General features: G+C 35.0%; 1 protein-coding gene across 1 annotated transcript in view; it reads left to right on the top strand.

The window, feature by feature from the left end:
* The window catches only part of SLC38A6 (solute carrier family 38, member 6), a 55,799-nt gene extending 42,062 nt beyond the window's left edge, over positions 1-13,737 (top strand). Inside the window, exons 9-16 of the mRNA XM_004682085.2 lie at positions 2,615-2,680; positions 2,910-2,963; positions 4,217-4,296; positions 4,608-4,708; positions 10,461-10,585; positions 11,989-12,133; positions 12,243-12,337; positions 12,517-13,737. Coding sequence (XP_004682142.1) covers positions 2,615-2,680; positions 2,910-2,963; positions 4,217-4,296; positions 4,608-4,708; positions 10,461-10,585; positions 11,989-12,133; positions 12,243-12,337; positions 12,517-12,597 — 747 coding nt within the window. The 3' untranslated portion in view covers positions 12,598-13,737. The remainder of the gene's footprint in view (positions 1-2,614; positions 2,681-2,909; positions 2,964-4,216; positions 4,297-4,607; positions 4,709-10,460; positions 10,586-11,988; positions 12,134-12,242; positions 12,338-12,516) is intronic.
* Positions 13,738-16,363: the final 2,626 nt, after the last annotated feature.

The raw sequence follows: 16,363 nt of genomic DNA, 5'->3' as shown, positions 1-16,363 counted from the left end.
CAAAAGAGTTAGGGAAAGAAAACATATACATTAATCTAGAATTTTCTGAAGGATGTTAATTTTTTCAAGTGTGAATAATTTTGTCAATATGTTTGTAAAAACATACTGTAAATAAATCTATACACATATAACAAAAATTTAGTCCAGAAACTATTATTTTCTTAAGTTGCACTCTTCAAATAATTCAAATCAGAATCTATACTATTACCTGTTTTCCCAGATCCTTATTTTGCATTAAAAAATTTCGCAGAAATTTTTGATCCCAACATTTTTAAATTAAATTTTATTTTAGTAGTAGCTCAGAATGACAATAACCAGATGGATTTACCTTTTTTTTTTTCAGGAAATTTACCTCTTCTTAATCTATTTTAGAACACACATGTATTGACATTCTTTTCAAAAGTTCTGTTATGCCTAGAGACTGGTATTTTAAGTACTATTTTAATAGGTCAGTAATCAACAGGATTATTTGAATTGATTCTATTCAGAAGCTTTCCTTTTACTGAGGTCAGTGGTGGGCATGATAGAATTGTGGGAGTTTAACCTATATACTACATTTAAGGACCTGTCAACATAGTATAGAAGATAAGAGAAATTCATTGAACAAAATAGAGAACAATGTAGGCAATTCATCATTAATATGGATTTATTTGTTTCAGAATGAGAATCACAAGAGGATTCTCATGTGAAAGAAAGGAATGACTACTGAAAACTAGAGTAAAGAAAGATGTGAAAAGAAATAAAATTTGAGCTGAGACTTGGGAAGGGTTTGGAGCAGAGAGGAAGAGAAAGGTTTTTTGGTGCAAGTGAACAAATAGTTTTCATAATTACTCTTACCATTTTTTTTTCTTCAGCCTGAAATCAAGGACTCCTTGTTACATTTTGTTGTTAGCTATTCCTATTCCTGTCCTGTACTTTTGTCCTGGCCATCATCTCTGTCCATCCGGTTCTACTATGTGGGCTCAGGGTGGGCTAGGTTTCTGCAGAGAAATCTGCTATAATAACTGAGGTTTATATTAGTATAAAGTAAGGCTGCTAATGATACTTTCTAATTAAGGAAGAAGTCTTGATTATACTGCATTTTAAAGAATTGTTTTGAAATATTTAAATTTGCAAGCATGGTATTAAGAGCTGATAAAATGAGGTCACACACAAATAGAGCTTATCAAAGTACCTGGTCAAAGTAAGTGTTTCTGAAGTAGCAAACTTACTTGTCTAGCTCCTTTTCTTTTTTGGAAGAAACATCAGAAAAAAGATGGTGAGATTATTGCTTTTGATTTTTTTCTTCATGTCTTGGTGACCATTTAACTTTATTCCATATTAAAAACTTATCTAGAAATAATAAATAAATAACATTGTTTTTCTTGGTAAGGATTCCAATTAAGAGTAATTCTTTAATTCACTGATTAATTCAATGCTAAAAGTCTTGTTTTCCTTAGATTTGTTTTTTCATTATGTAGTTTTTTTTAATGTCTTAGTTAAAAATCCTAAACTAGGGCCCTCCCTGGTGGCACAACAGGTCAAAACAGCACTATGAAGTTACCACAGCCACTACAGCATGAATTCAATCCTCAGCCAGGGAGGTGACCCACATGGCACAGCAGACCTCTCCTGACCTGCTTGCTGCCCCCCTCAGCAGTGTATTTCACTACATCTGCCTGCTCTGCTCCCCACTCTGTCTCTGGTGAATCCTCTCATCCCCTACACCTCTGCCCTGTGCCCCAGTTCTGTATGCATAAATAAATAAATCTTTAAAAAAAATCCAAAACTAGATAAATGCCAAATAGGAGTGGGAATAGTTTTACTTATTGGTCTCCTACAAAAGACAGATATTTCCTTAATTTTTCCTTTGTCCCTTTGTATGCTAGATTTCAGCCTGTAGCAAACATTTACAGAGTAATTACCTGCCCAGAACAACTACAATGATAATGTTGACACAACCACAACTGTAGGTCTAGTAACAGGATGGCCAAACTTACAAGAAACCCTGCAACATTTTCATTGATTATTTCTGGGAACTAGCATCTTTGGATTTCTTTTACTATTTGTGAATTTTATTTTTTACTACCTGGACTTCCCTTACTCTTGTTCTTCACTACCTTTATCCACATTCACCAGAAGCAATTCTGAGAAAAGCAAGGAGAGTTCAGAAATCCCTGAGCTCTCCCTTTGCATCAGGTCTCTACATATTTCTGCCTGTGTCTGTTTCCAAACTTATTTATTTAGCTCTATCTGCTACCTACTCCGTGTCCAAGAAGAATAAAACCATATTCTTGTTCCCTTGTCACTGAAAGCATCATGTTCCTATTTTGAATTGCATTTGTATTTTAATACCTTGATACTTTTGGAGTCTGGACAACTGACATGGGAGTACTCTTAGTCTGTAACAGGGAAGCTCCCCACTAAACAGATATGCAGCCTTTCCTGCTTCCCCTTTCCTGCTGCCATAGGTGACCAGGTTAAATGATGTCTCATTCTGACTGGGGGAAACATGAACAAAGAATTTTCTGTAAGCTGACAACTTACTTGATATGACGTTAAATTGATTGAAATAATGCTGACATATTTGAAATCAATTTCTTGGCATGAATTTATGTTCAACTTATCCTTACAGATCGTAATTAAAAAATGGTCCATCCCTTGTCCTTTGACGTTGAATTATGTCGAGCAATACTTCCAGGTAACAGTTTATCTTTTTCAGTTTATTCCCTTTTAAGTTAAAAAGAAAAAAAATCAGACTAGCAGTTCTTTTTCAAATAAAAAAGTAATCGTTATATAGTATTTTGGAACTTTGTTTTCAAATATTTTAATTTAAAAGCTTAGTAGTAATAAAGTCATCATTTTTGTTGATGTATTCTGACCTTTAATGGCTGTTGGTTTCTCTTTTTCTCTTCAATCCTCTTAAACAGAATTCAAATGCAACAGATGATTGTAAACCAAAGCTCTTTCATTTCTCCAAAGAGGTGTGTAAGTTATTAACAGATACTTTTGGTTGATTTTTCACATTTCAAGTTTTAAGAGATTTGTGTAACAGGGTCTCTTAGGTCTTTGTACCTGTAACTAATTAATTTTCATGAAAGTGCTAAGTATAGGGTTGCCTACCAGAAGAATAATATTATTTAACACAGGGTGGCCCATTATGAAACAGCCACATTTTTTTTTTTTTTTTTTTGGCATGCCTTTAAATGGAGCCTGTTTTAAATGGGCCACTGCCTAAAAGAACAGATTTACTGAACGTCTGGTCTGGCCAATAAGGTCCTCTGTGGACACAGACTTCCTGTTGCCCTCTGGACTTGTAAAGCTAAATAGCCAATTATATCAAAACTCCTCCCCTGTGAGTAGAACCTTGGTCTGTAGCTAAATAGCTTCATCATTGGTCCAACGATTGAGAGCTGCCAATATATCTTCTGGCCGACATTCCAAAGTTGAAATTTATGATGCCTGGAGTGGAGACTCAGAGACCAAGGCCTGTTGCCTTTAGGACACTGGACTGCCCACCATAGCCCCTGAGCATTAGCAGAGGGGACAGGAACTCCCATCTGGAAAATGTGTACTTTATCTTTGAGAAGAACTCAAAAAACATCTTCTCTGTTACTCCGAATTTCTTCATCTATTCTGCTTGATGAAGAATACACTTTTTCCAGATAATGGAATCCCCACCATATGTGTGTAACTCTATTAGTGAAGCACTTTGTTTAGGTGACATAATGTCTTAAGATAACGTATTCAGTCGTCTGGAACTTCCTTTCCTGATGAGCCTAAAATTAATTAAGAGCAATCTTTTAGAGTAGAAAAGAGAAAGTAAATCATCCCCATCCATTTTATAAGGACAGGGTTTTTTTTGTTTGTTTGTTTGTTTGTTTATGGTAACTTTTGTTTGCTTTGTAATTTCCCTGGCTCATAAATATTCTTACAGAAAAAACTTAATATACTTCAACAGATTTCTAAGAATGTGTTGGTCTATTATAATGCATTATATTAATGCCCATCGAAAGAGAGCCTAGTCAAAGATGATGAGATTAATATTTCCAGTATTCCTTTGGATTGAATTGGTTCAGAGCACACAAATACTTGTTTTTTAAAGCAATGATTCATAGAAAATGAAATGAATTTAAGCTAATTGATTTTCTTTTTTGGAAGAACCGAGTTTATTATCTATTGCAGTCATGGTTTGGAATAGCATTTAACAATTTCGTCTTCTAAAATTTTTTTTCAGGGTGCTTATGCCATACCAACCATGGCTTTTTCATTCCTCTGTCATACCTCGATATTGCCCATATACTGTGAACTTCAAAGGTAATAGAGAATTTTGAAGTATTTTAAGTATGTCTTTTTATTTCTAGCACTTTCAGATTGACTTCTCTGTTATGATTTCATTCCTCTTGTCACTGGATTCTAAGTGTTAGTTTAAAACAAAACTACTAAGAGTTCATTCTGTCCAAGTTGAGACTGTTTCCCAGAAGTGTTATTTCAAATTCTAGTACTTAATTATTAATGCACTGTTTTAAATGACTGAGGAATCCTCTTGACCAACTTGGGATGCATTTATTTCTTTAAATATAATTCAGCTCACTAATTCCACTTTTGTCATTTTTGTCTTTAATTAGCCCTTCAAAGAAAAGAATGCAGAATGTAACCAACACAGCAATTGCATTAAGTTTTCTCATTTACTTTATAGCCGCACTTTTTGGGTACCTTACTTTTTATGGTGAGTATATTATTTAATTATAAAGGCCAAAACAAACTGGTGTATAGTTCATCTCACACATGAGTATGCTTTTGTTTCTGCCTTTCCTTAGTAAATTAATTTGCACAGGTGGCCAGAATTCAATGTAATGTGGTGGTGATTCTCCAGGCTTTCAATGAGTTTCTTTCTCTTTTAAATGTGGATCAAGTTCAAGATTGATAGCTTCATATGAAAATTTTAAACACCCAAGTAAAATGTCCCAGGCTTACGGACATTATGTCTTTCTACTAGAGAAAATGTGCAATACCAATTTTATTGTTAATTACTAAGAATTGATGTACTATACTCCAGCAATTTGTAATATTGGCGAAATCAATCATCTTAATTGCAGAAGAAAAGGTGAGAAAGGAAAGGCTTTCACAGTGAACCATAGCTTTACACTTAGGTGTCAGAGATCTCTGCCTTCAAAGATAATTCACATGATTCAGCAGGTGCACATTCTATTCTGCACCATAATCTTTCTCCTTAGTTTAAAAAAATGATTCCTTTAAATTCATAATGTAAAAAAATAGTCCTTTATTTTTGAAAAATTGGCCACTTATTTAATTTTGTTTTCTCTTCTGATAAAGAACCTCAAGAAAAACAAAACTTACAAAAGTCTAGAATAAAACAAATTGTTTAATTTGCAAATAAAAACAATATATCAAATTATCCTCAATTTGTCAAAATCTTGAATATAATTTTCAGTTTGTAATAACTGTCCAATAAATGGCTATTATTACTTTGGTGATACTTAGCTGCTGTAACTGACTTAGCATTTCATGGCCAATAGCCTTGTGCAATGTCAGATTTAGACATCTATGATAGCTTGAAATGGTGTTTTGCTTATCTCCCAGAGTTGTTCTAAGTCTAACAAGTTTTGGACAAGTGTTTACTTGCCTAGCAACCCTTCCTAAGCCTGCTAGAAAGATTATAGTCTTGGAATTTCAGCAAATCTAGTACAAATAGCCCTAGAGTTCTTCTAACTAGGTATGGACCTTAGAAAAGATCCTTCCCTTGCAGTATTCATCTCCCAACCTGTAACATGGGGATAATTACAAAAAGTTGTGCTGGGAAGGAAGACAACAGTATCTGTAGATGTTTTCCACAAAGAAGAACTACTGCTGGTGGTATGCTGCTGTCATTATTACACTATTAATGTAACTATTGTGTGGTTTCTGGTGCTGTTTTCAGCACTGTACTTATCTTCTTTTTCTTTGTGGGATTTACATTAGATATGATAACTTTTTGTATATGCTGTGAGTATTTTCTTGGAGTTTCCAGTGTGTAAGAAAATTGTAATTTATTACATACAGTTCTTTTCCTGTTATCTTGATATTATTTCTACAGTTTAAAGGGCATCCATTAATCTAATTCTGTTTTTGCATTTTTAAAAAAATTTTTGTTCTTGTATTTTTATACTGATGTAGGATACAAGTAGTAGAGCTTTGTCTACATCATCAGGAAAAACATTAATCCCAACATTGACTATGGTACCTTTGAACATACTTTTAAAAATGTTAAACAAGTTGTTGAACTTTTTTTTTTTAAAAGATTTATTTATTTGTGTATACAGAACTGGGGTACAGGCCAGAGGCTCAGGGGCGGCGAGAGGCTTTACCATAGACACAGTGGGGAGCAAAACAGGCAGATGGACGAAGTACACTACTGAAGGGGGCAGTGGGCGGGTCAGGAGAGGTCTGCCACGCCATGTGGTCACCTCTGGGGCAGACGGGAATCGAACTCATGGGGAAGTGGTTTTAGCTTCTCAGTGGAGTGCTTTAACCCACTGCGCCACCAGGGAGGGCCAGAAATACTTTTATAATTATTCTAATTAGGGGATCTTCAACAATGAGAGAAAGTAAAAAAAAGACCCTCCTATTCTTCCTATCTTTAAGAAACCTCAAAAGACCTACCAGTCTTAAAGATAGCCGAGAAATGGTTATATGAATTAATATGAGGTACTTCACTTGTGTCAAATTATAGAAAAGATTAGACTGAAAAGGGAATTAGAGATTGCATGGATATTAATACATTTATTGAGCTAACAGTTATTATGTAGTTGCCAAATACTTTACATACATTTCCTAATTTAATCCTTGCAACAACTGCAAGGTATGTATAGGTTCATATATGTAGAGTTATTTAGCCATATATGTGCAGTTAATTAATAATGAGCTGTAATTTGAATCTAATTTTATCTGTCTCCAAAATCAGTACTTTACTCCTCGACTTCGTCCTCAGGAATTTTGTCACATAACTCATAATTCCAAGATTTTGTCAAAGTAAATTTTTTGGAAAAATCTGACTCTCTCAAAGTTCCAGATATATCTGTATATCTGTCATCTATCTATCTATCTATCTATGATATACCTACCTACCTATCATTGATTGAACAGAGACTAAACATTTTCATCGTGTAAATGATGATCTTTCCTTTCTTCCTCCTTTTTTCCTTCTCCCTCCTTTTTTCCCTCTCTCCCTTCCTTCCCCCCTTCTTCCCTCCCTCCCTTCTTCTTTCTGCCTTCTGTTTTTTTTTCCAAACAGTATTTATTTTATTTATTTATTTTTAACATTCTTGTTTATTCACAATATAGAATATCTCCTCTCAGGCATCGCCATGATGGTTTTCCTACCACCAAAGCACCCATAGTCCTCCATCACAATCCACGGTGCTTTCCTGCCCTCTTTAGTTTTTTATTCTTCCCCTGTCCCCCTCCCTTCCTTCCCCCCCTCCACGCCTGCACCTTCTGAGGGCCTCAGATCTATGGTCTGCTTTCACAGGTCAATCTTAGTTTGTCTTTATCTGATCCTTTCTTGGGTTCCTCTAGATTCCACAAATAAGTGAAACCATCCAGTAGTTACCTTTCTCCTTCTGGATCACTTTGCTTAGAATAATCCCAGTTTCATCCATGTTGCCACAAATGGCATGAGTTTATCATTTTTGATCACTGAGTAGTAGTCCGATGTGTATATATCCCACATCTTAGTATGCACTCATCTGTTTTGGGTATTTAGATTATTTTCCATTTGGTTTTCAAATAAAGTTGTTGTGTCTGAATTAATCCTTCCTCACCAAAGCTTATTTTTCAGATTTGTCCAAGTTTTATATAATGAAGAATTAAATATCTAAGAAAAACCACATAGTAGAGAGGTAGGCAGGTGATAGAGACTGACAGGTACATAGATATAAAAGTAATTCCTTCTTTAAAGACAGAAGATTTAGATGTTCATTTGCCATTCACAGTGGTGTTTGATTTGTTAATTATAGCCAAGGTAAACCTTTTATGATGTATTTCTATTGCCTCAGCAGTAGCTCTAAGTCTTATGAAAAGAAATTGTTAGTAGGATCGAAGACCTATCAGAAGGGCTTGTGTTAAGATCTTCAATTTAACTTATAGATGAGCAATTAAAGTTCAGAAAGGTGAAGTAGCTGGTCACAGAGTTAATGACAGGTCTCCTGATTAATCCAGTTATTCTATGGTAATCATTAGAAACTTTATCTTTTATTTGAAAATATGAACTAAGTAGGGCAGACAATCTCCTGATTTCAGTGACATATATAACTTGTCAGATCACCATCAGGTCTTTACTATGATTTGTAGAGATTTGTCTGAGAGAAGTGTATTGTACTCTTACCAATGTGAATATATGTTGTATTTCATCTCTTAGCATATGCTAAGTCTCAGCTAAGAGTAAGAACACAGATTTAACTGGTTCAGAAGAAAGGTTTTCATTCTGGTAAAGTAGAACATGAACATATGTAACATGTATTTTGAATTTGTAATAGTTCTTCAGGCTTCTGGAATTGCTTGGGATCCTTTTACCAGTGTTCCCATGACTTAGTTAATATCTAAATTTTGTCAGATTATAGGGACCTATAAGTATGTGTCTAGATGAATAATATTGACTCTGATTGCAGAGGTTAAAGCATTATAAGGAAAGTGAAAGTATTCTCTGGTGAGCAAGGTCAGTACCCAAATGTTGCATAATATCCAGATCATTTTAAAAGCCTACAAGGTTGTTAAACAATAAGTGTTAATAGCACAATTTTATGATTCAGAAAATGGAAATAAAATAGTTTGCTATATTTCTCCAAAGACTCACAAGTATCTCACAGGTTTGGAAATAGAATCCAGATTTCCTGGCTCTTCATAATCTTGTACTTAGTCTATTAGTCCCATATTGTGTAAAGTATGTCTTTGATACTTTAGACAATTCATTTCTCCCCCATTTCCATCATCACAAGTGCAGTTCAGGTTCTCATTAACCCTTGTGATCATGACAATAACCTTTTAACTATAATGCCAGTTTTGGGTCTCTCATTCTGCCAGCGTTTCCTCCTGCTTAGTTCAGACCATAATACACTACTCATTTGAAGTCATTGCAACTGTGTGGCCAGCCAGGTTAGTCTACACCCAACAAAGAACTGTTGCTGATCTTAAGTACTTCCGGCATGTCGCCCACTACTGTCTTGGCTTTCTAGCCCGCTATGCTTCAGTCACTAGACTGGCTGTACTGTTTCTTTTCTTAGACATGCATTCCCTTTGCTACTTCATTGCTTCTGCTTGTGCTGATCCTTGTTTTAGAAAGGATCTTTTTCTCACATCTTTAAATGCCAGCACACACTCTCACTCTTTGAATGCTCTCAGTAAGTCTACAGGTCAATATATTATTGTCTCCACTCTACAGGCATAAGAGCTGAGAGAATCAGAGGAGTTAAGTTGCTAGTAAGTAGTGGGGTTTGAACACTAGTCTGGGTGGTCCTGGAGTTCAAGCACCCTTACCAAAAGTCTGCTGCTCATTATGTCATGATGCCTTACTCCAGCCTCCTGGATTTCCTGCTTACTCATCTTTGTTTAAATCTCTACCACTGATGTGTGTACATCTACCTTACCACTCTTAAATTTTAATATTCTTGAAACAGAGATGTTTGATTATTTTTTTAATCCAAACCATCTTTTCTATAATGTATATACTTAAATGAAAAAACATTACCACTCTGACCTTCCCCTATAAAATATATATATATATATATATATAGTGATAGGGAATGTTCTTGAGAATACCTCATCTGCTGTGAGGTGGAGGTGACATTGTGAAAATGGAAGAAAGAATACCATGGGGCATGTATATTCTATCACTGTCACGCTGTTTTGCTAAGTAAGCCATTTCCCTAAAACTGCATTCTCTTTTTATGAAAGGTGAATCTACAGATGAAATGTTGATGAAGTAGGTAACATAGGGAAACTATGAGATTCTAAAAAATATTGTGGCATTGAGGAAAAGATAGTGGCTGGCACTTACAAACTGTGGGTGTCTGTGCCAGCTCTGCCCCTTTGTGTTATGTAATCTTAGGCAAGTCAGTTAATAGTTTTTTTTTAGTTTTGCTGCCTCTCATGTTATCATGAGGACCAAATTAAGTAGTATGTGAGAAAGTGCTTTACAAAATAACATAATATTGCTTCAGAACCTTCAGATTATGAATAAATTATAACGAGAACTTTTATTTGTTGTTCAGTGCTGATGTAGTTCGTTCAAAGAAAAGATTGTAGCTTTCCATAAGAGATTAACTAATGTCTGTGCTTCATAGATAGGAAAAAAGACAGGGATGCATTTGATACGGAGAATTCAAAATTTGTTAAGATCCATTTGTGCAAGGGAAAATAATTTTGCTGTTATTGACATCTTAGTATTTTATAATGTGGTCCTTATTTTTTTTTTTTTTTTACAGACAAAGTGGCGTCAGAATTACTACAAGGTTATAGTAAATACTTGCCACATGATTTTGTTGTCATGACTGTGAAGCTATGCATACTATTTGCTGTGCTTCTGACAGTCCCTCTAATCCACTTCCCTGTAAGTACTCTTAAAGGTTTTGTTGCTCAGTGTAGTGGCTCCCTAATATGGCAACACTAATTCTTTGCAGACTAGAACGTTTGAAACACATCTAGTCTTGTATATCTTATTCATTTGTCAAGTAATTGATCAAAGAGCTCATACTTGCATATGGCCCCATGAAAGCACAAAAATAACAGGGAACCACTAAGCTAATTTGTGCTTTTTGAGATTTAGTTTAGATTTATGCTCTCCCACAGCATTGTTTCCAATTTAGAGACTATAGTTCTAAAGTTTGGGGGTTTTTTCCCCCTTTAATTCTGTATTCTGTTTTCAAAAGAATGTGCATGAAGAGGAAAAAGTCAGGTCAGCAAAAATAAGCTCCTTCTGGTGTATTGTAAATTTATTTTCACATTAACATTCTAGTTTTTAAGCTCAGTCAAAATATCTTATTTGCTCTGGAATTATAATTTAAGGGGCAGAACAGATTTTCATTCTGCATGTAGTTGCTGGTCATCATCTTAAGAATTTTTGAGAAATTGTGAACAAAATCTTTCTTCATGGCTGTCTTGAAACCCTAACCAGTGAGTTAGTAAAGAATTGGGCCTTCAGAGAAAGATAAATAATGGATGGTGTCACTAATATGCAGAATATAATGTAACTAAATTAATAGTCAGATAAAGACAAGCTGAAAAACTAAATTTTGATAGCTAGCTACACAAGTGCGACGTGAAAGGGGGGGTGGGGAAAAGGAAGAACAAAGAGGGAAGAAAGCAAATGATCTTTGGTGGTGGAATGTGGGTGAGTTGGTGGTGGTTACCTTGCGGTGGTAGTACCTGATGGGGGAAACTCAATGTTACCTCAGTTAAAAATACATAAATAAGAGCATTGGGCCTTCAAGATTTTTTGCCTCTTCCCTGCGTGGACTGTAGTCCCAGGGGTGCAGTGGGGACTCAATAAATGTTTGGGGGCTATGACTGCCAGCTGTCCACGTTAGCAGTGCAAGTTTCATGAACTGGTTTTCATATTTATATGCTGTGAAGCAGATAATATAAAATAAAATAGTAAATGGTATTTCTTTACATGGCATGATTTATTTTTTTGTTAAATCTGTTAAATTTAATGAAAATGATTCACTGAGATTTCATCACAAAATGCTATTGTTGGCAATTCTGAAAATTAAGCAACCAAGAAAACTGGATGAGAAGGGTTTTTTTCTGGAATTAAAGCAAAATACATTTTATGAAGCACATGCAGGAGGATACTTTTCTTTGCTTATATGTAAATATGATAAGAGTTTATGCTATTTTTGGAATCTCGATGTTTAGGGGGCAAGTACTAATAGTACATGTGTTTCTCTACCCAAGTATTTTGACTTTAACAGTTCCTCCTTGATTAAAGCTATTTCTTTTTCTGTTATACAGGCAAGGAAAGCGTTAATGATGATATTTTTCTCCAATTTTCCATTCTCATGGATTCACCATTCTTTGGTCACTGTAGCACTCAACATTATCATTGTTTTACTTGCTATTTATGTTCCTGACATTAGGAATGTATTTGGTGTAGTGGGTAAGTTTTCTATTTCAAAAGGTCCTTATAATAAAGTGGATAAAGTTGTTGTCCAGTCTTATGTCTGAATCTGATAACATTTTCTCTTTTTTCTCTCTCCTCCTTTAAGGTTCCAGCACATCAACTTGTTTGATTTTTGTATTCCCTGGACTATTTTATCTTAAACTTAGCAGAGAGGATTTTTTGTCCTGGAAAAAGTTTGGGGTAGGTTAGGTTTTGTGTTTCCTTTTAAGAATTCTAAGAAATAATTTGTTATTTTGTAATTAAGTATTTTATCTACATCAAGGAAATTAAAGTACTTTAGATAACAATGTACATTACTAGAGAAGGCTGAGGTTTAAAAAGAATTTTAATTGTTATTTATCTTTTTCCTTATTTGACAGGCCTGTGTTTTGCTCATCTCTGGGATTTTGGTTGGAAGTTTTAGTTTAGTACTCATCATTTTTGATTGGATTACTAAATGAAAATATATTTTCCCACCTATTATGAAGACTAATTTATTTCCATTGCAAAAAGGAATAAGTCTGGAAGGTACATGAGATAAATTTTCTTTGTATTGTTAACATTTTTGTAAACATTAACAGAAAAGTGGAACAAAGTGAGAGCAGGTAAGGGAAATGGACACCTGGTAGCTTTAACCCAAATAAGAAACAAACTCATTGTATTCAAGTATAGTGGGTCAATCTTTTAGTTGTTGATGTTGCTTAAATTAATAGTCTTTATTTTTAGGGCAGTTTGAATATTTACAAAAATATTTTGCAGAAAATCCTCACAGACAATGCAGGCATTAACAACCAATGATCTTTTTTCTCTCTCCACAAAAAACTATGATCCTTTCCCTGTGAGCCTTTTCACAATGGCATAGTTGGACTCTTCTCACCTTTCAGACTGGCCCCCTTCCTTAGCAATATGCAGTTAAATTTCTATGTCTTTTTATAACTTGTTGCTCATTTCTGTTTATCACTGAATTCCATTGTATGGATGTACTATTGTATCCATTCATGTAAGTGCTGGCAGTTATAAATCAAATCATAAACATAAAACAAAAATAAACAATAACACTATAGATATTTGCATGAATTTTTAAGCTTATTTGGGTTAGTAGCAAGGAGTACAATTGCTGTACCGTATGATAAGAATATGTTTAGTTTTATAAGAAACTGCCAAACTGCCTTCCAGAGTGGCTATAACATTTTTCATTCCTGCCAGCAATGAATAAGAGTTCCTAATGTTCCACATCCTCATCGGCACTTGGTGTTATCAATGTTCTGGATTTTTTTCCATTCTCCTAAAGGTATAGTTGTATCTCATTGTTTTAATTTAAAGTAACTAATGGCACATGATTTTGAGCATCTCTTCATGTGTTTATCTTCTGTTTGTTTTCTTTGGCGAGGTTCAGTTCTTTCGCCTGCTTTTTAATTAGGCTGTTTTCTCATTGTTGATTTTTAAGATATGTTGATTATTATAGATACTAGTACTTTATCAGATATGTATTTTGCAAAGATCTTCTGGTCTGTGTCTTGTCTTCTCATTTGCTTAAAAGTATCTTTGGCAGAGCCAAAGTTTTTAATGTTACTAAATATGTTGGCTCAATCTTTTGTTTGTTTTTAAAGAAAGCAATGTATTAAAGTTTATATACAAAGTTGAATCTTGTGGGTTAATGTTGTCAACATTAATCACTATTAACAAAACTGTGGGATTATTCCATTTGGTATTTGGCCCTGTCTCTAAATCCCTTCTGAAGAACTTTTGTGATTTTCCTCTGTTGTTCATTATGAGATAGAGCTATTATGATTGGCTGTGGATTTGAAAGTTCTCAGAACTTTTGCAGCTTGTCACTAAAACATGTGCTTTTCTACTTGGCAAACAGAGACACATATTGATAATTTATATCATATTTTGTTTGGAGGTTATAAATCATTCCAGTCTTTCCATTGATTGTGGCTTATTTCTGTTTGGAAATCAGAGACCAGGGCTTTCCTCCTCTTGAGGATTATATGTTTAGGGCATCTTATTAATAGCCGATCAGGCGTATCAGTAAAAATGTAATCCTACCTGGTGCACATGTAAAGCAGGGAACTGCATGCAAAGTGTCACTTTGCATATATGGAAATGCACACCTTTGTGGGTCCCCTTGCTTGTCACCTGGGAAAGGGGCTGAAAAATTGACAACTGAGTTTTTTCTTTTGAATAAAAATAATTTGGCAACTTGAGATCAGCATGGTGTAAGGGAAAGGCTCCAGTTTGGGGGTTGGAGAGACTTAGATTCAAATCTCAGTGAATTTAGGCAAACTACTTAACCTCTTTAAGCCTTCACTTTCACATAGGCATTAAATGGGGTTAATACCAATTATACAGGGTTGTGTTGAGAGGATTAAATGACCTTGTATAAATTAGGTGCAGACCCAAACAGCCTTTCTCAATAGATTATTTATCCCTATACTTTCATTCCTTCATCTGAGCCAGTAAAATGAATTTGCTTTCAGTCAGAGATGTGGAAGCACATGTTGAATTTTTTCATTTTGCGTCTTGCTCAATTGATATATTTAAAATCTTTCTTTAGCCTTCATTTAGAGGCGAACTGGCCCCATGTGCACAGATTTTAGTGCTTTCTTACAGTTGTAAGCCAGTTGTACTCTATTAATGCCTTCCTGAAACTGGGCACTTAGCATAGTCCCAGGGGCACAGCCAGTCATGGCTCACATATGACTTCAGGTCAGCCAGAGCCCATCAATCTGATAAACTAATTCTTGTACTCTCTTTTTCTGTTTATGAAATTATAGATTAAAGTGCAAATAGGTGTTCAGCTGCTTTAATAACTCCAACTCCAGGAATACCAAAATAGCCGTAAGTGCAACAGATGCAAGGATGCCCCTGGGGCAGATGTTAAGTGTGATGACAGCTGGGCATCAATTAATACATTTGTCACCTGCTCACAGGATAGGCGCATAGAAGGTTTGGAAAAGGGATAAGTAACCTATTCAGCAGTCTGTACAAAACTTAGTAGATATCAAGAGGAATCATTTGTGAAGGTGTTTATTTCTATTTTACTTTAATGTGGCCTGCTTTATCCAGTTGCCTGTTTGGAGTCACAGCTTTCTGTGATTTTGGAAGAAGCTAATAAGATGGTTGCAAAAAGCAATGCCCTCTTTACCAGGATTATCCCTCCCAAAAAAAACAACCACCATGTTCAAGTATTCCTCAGCATTTTTCTTGGGAAATTTAGGCCTTCTCATAATAGGCTTAATGTTCATAATTTATTAGGTAATAACTATTTAAAATAAAACTAAGTAAAGCACAAAATGTACACATTTCTAACACTTGGAGACTTGTTTGCTAAATTAAAAGACAAAGTGCTGAGAATATAAATTACTTTCGTATGTTGAGGGTGAATGTTTAAATTGTACTTTTTTAAAATGTAATGTTTACTCATGAGCTTAGCATTTAAATAGTTAAAACAAGTCTTTGAAGTTAACACTCCATTAAGATGAATGGGGGTAATTCACACCTCTGCTGGTGCTGTATTATTTCAGTCTGGCTGTGGAGAAAACAAGACAGCAATAGGTTGATTTACTGTGTGAAGGCCCTTTAAACACCCAAGGTCTGGAAATCTCCCTCTCTCCCCCCCCCCCAACTTTACTCCCTACAAGGAAAGTCTGAAATTTAGTACAACCTACATAGAGGACCTAAGCTATGAGTGTACCCTAGATTCTCTACTCTTTGGCGGTTCCCACATGGCATTTGATGAATAGTAGCAAACCTGCCGAGCCACTCTGATTTTGCTTGTGCCTGTAGTCTCTTCTTACCATGATGTCTTTAAATTTTAAGTTTAGTGTTCTGGTGAATTCATCGATGGATTAAGAGCACTAACCAACCATTTTTGGGTAACTTTACATGTGCCTTTAATGTGTTATGAACTAATCATTTTCCTTCAGATGCCCCCCAAATAATTTTATCTTTGCAAAAATTTCATATTCTACATTACCCTACAAATATACCTTCACCTTTAAGAATGTTTTCTTCTCCCTTATTTCAGGGAAGCAGGGTGTTATGAAGTGAGCAGAGATCCTTGGAAAACATTCATTTCTTTCTCAGTGTGTTCTTGGCACCAGTATTACTTTGTATTTGAAAACTGTGCTCTCCCCATGGGGTGGGGGTAAGGGGTTGGTAATGCTACAGACAGCAAGCATTAATTTTAGAGACCATGGATAAGGTTATGTGAGCACAAAT

Source organism: Condylura cristata, unplaced genomic scaffold (assembly GCF_000260355.1).
Source record: "Condylura cristata isolate star-nosed mole 26May11 unplaced genomic scaffold, ConCri1.0 scaffold00013, whole genome shotgun sequence".
Classification (NCBI taxonomy): Eukaryota; Metazoa; Chordata; class Mammalia; order Eulipotyphla; family Talpidae; genus Condylura; species Condylura cristata.
Note: the sequence above shows the minus strand (reverse complement) of the source record. Positions and strands in the feature narration are given on the sequence as shown.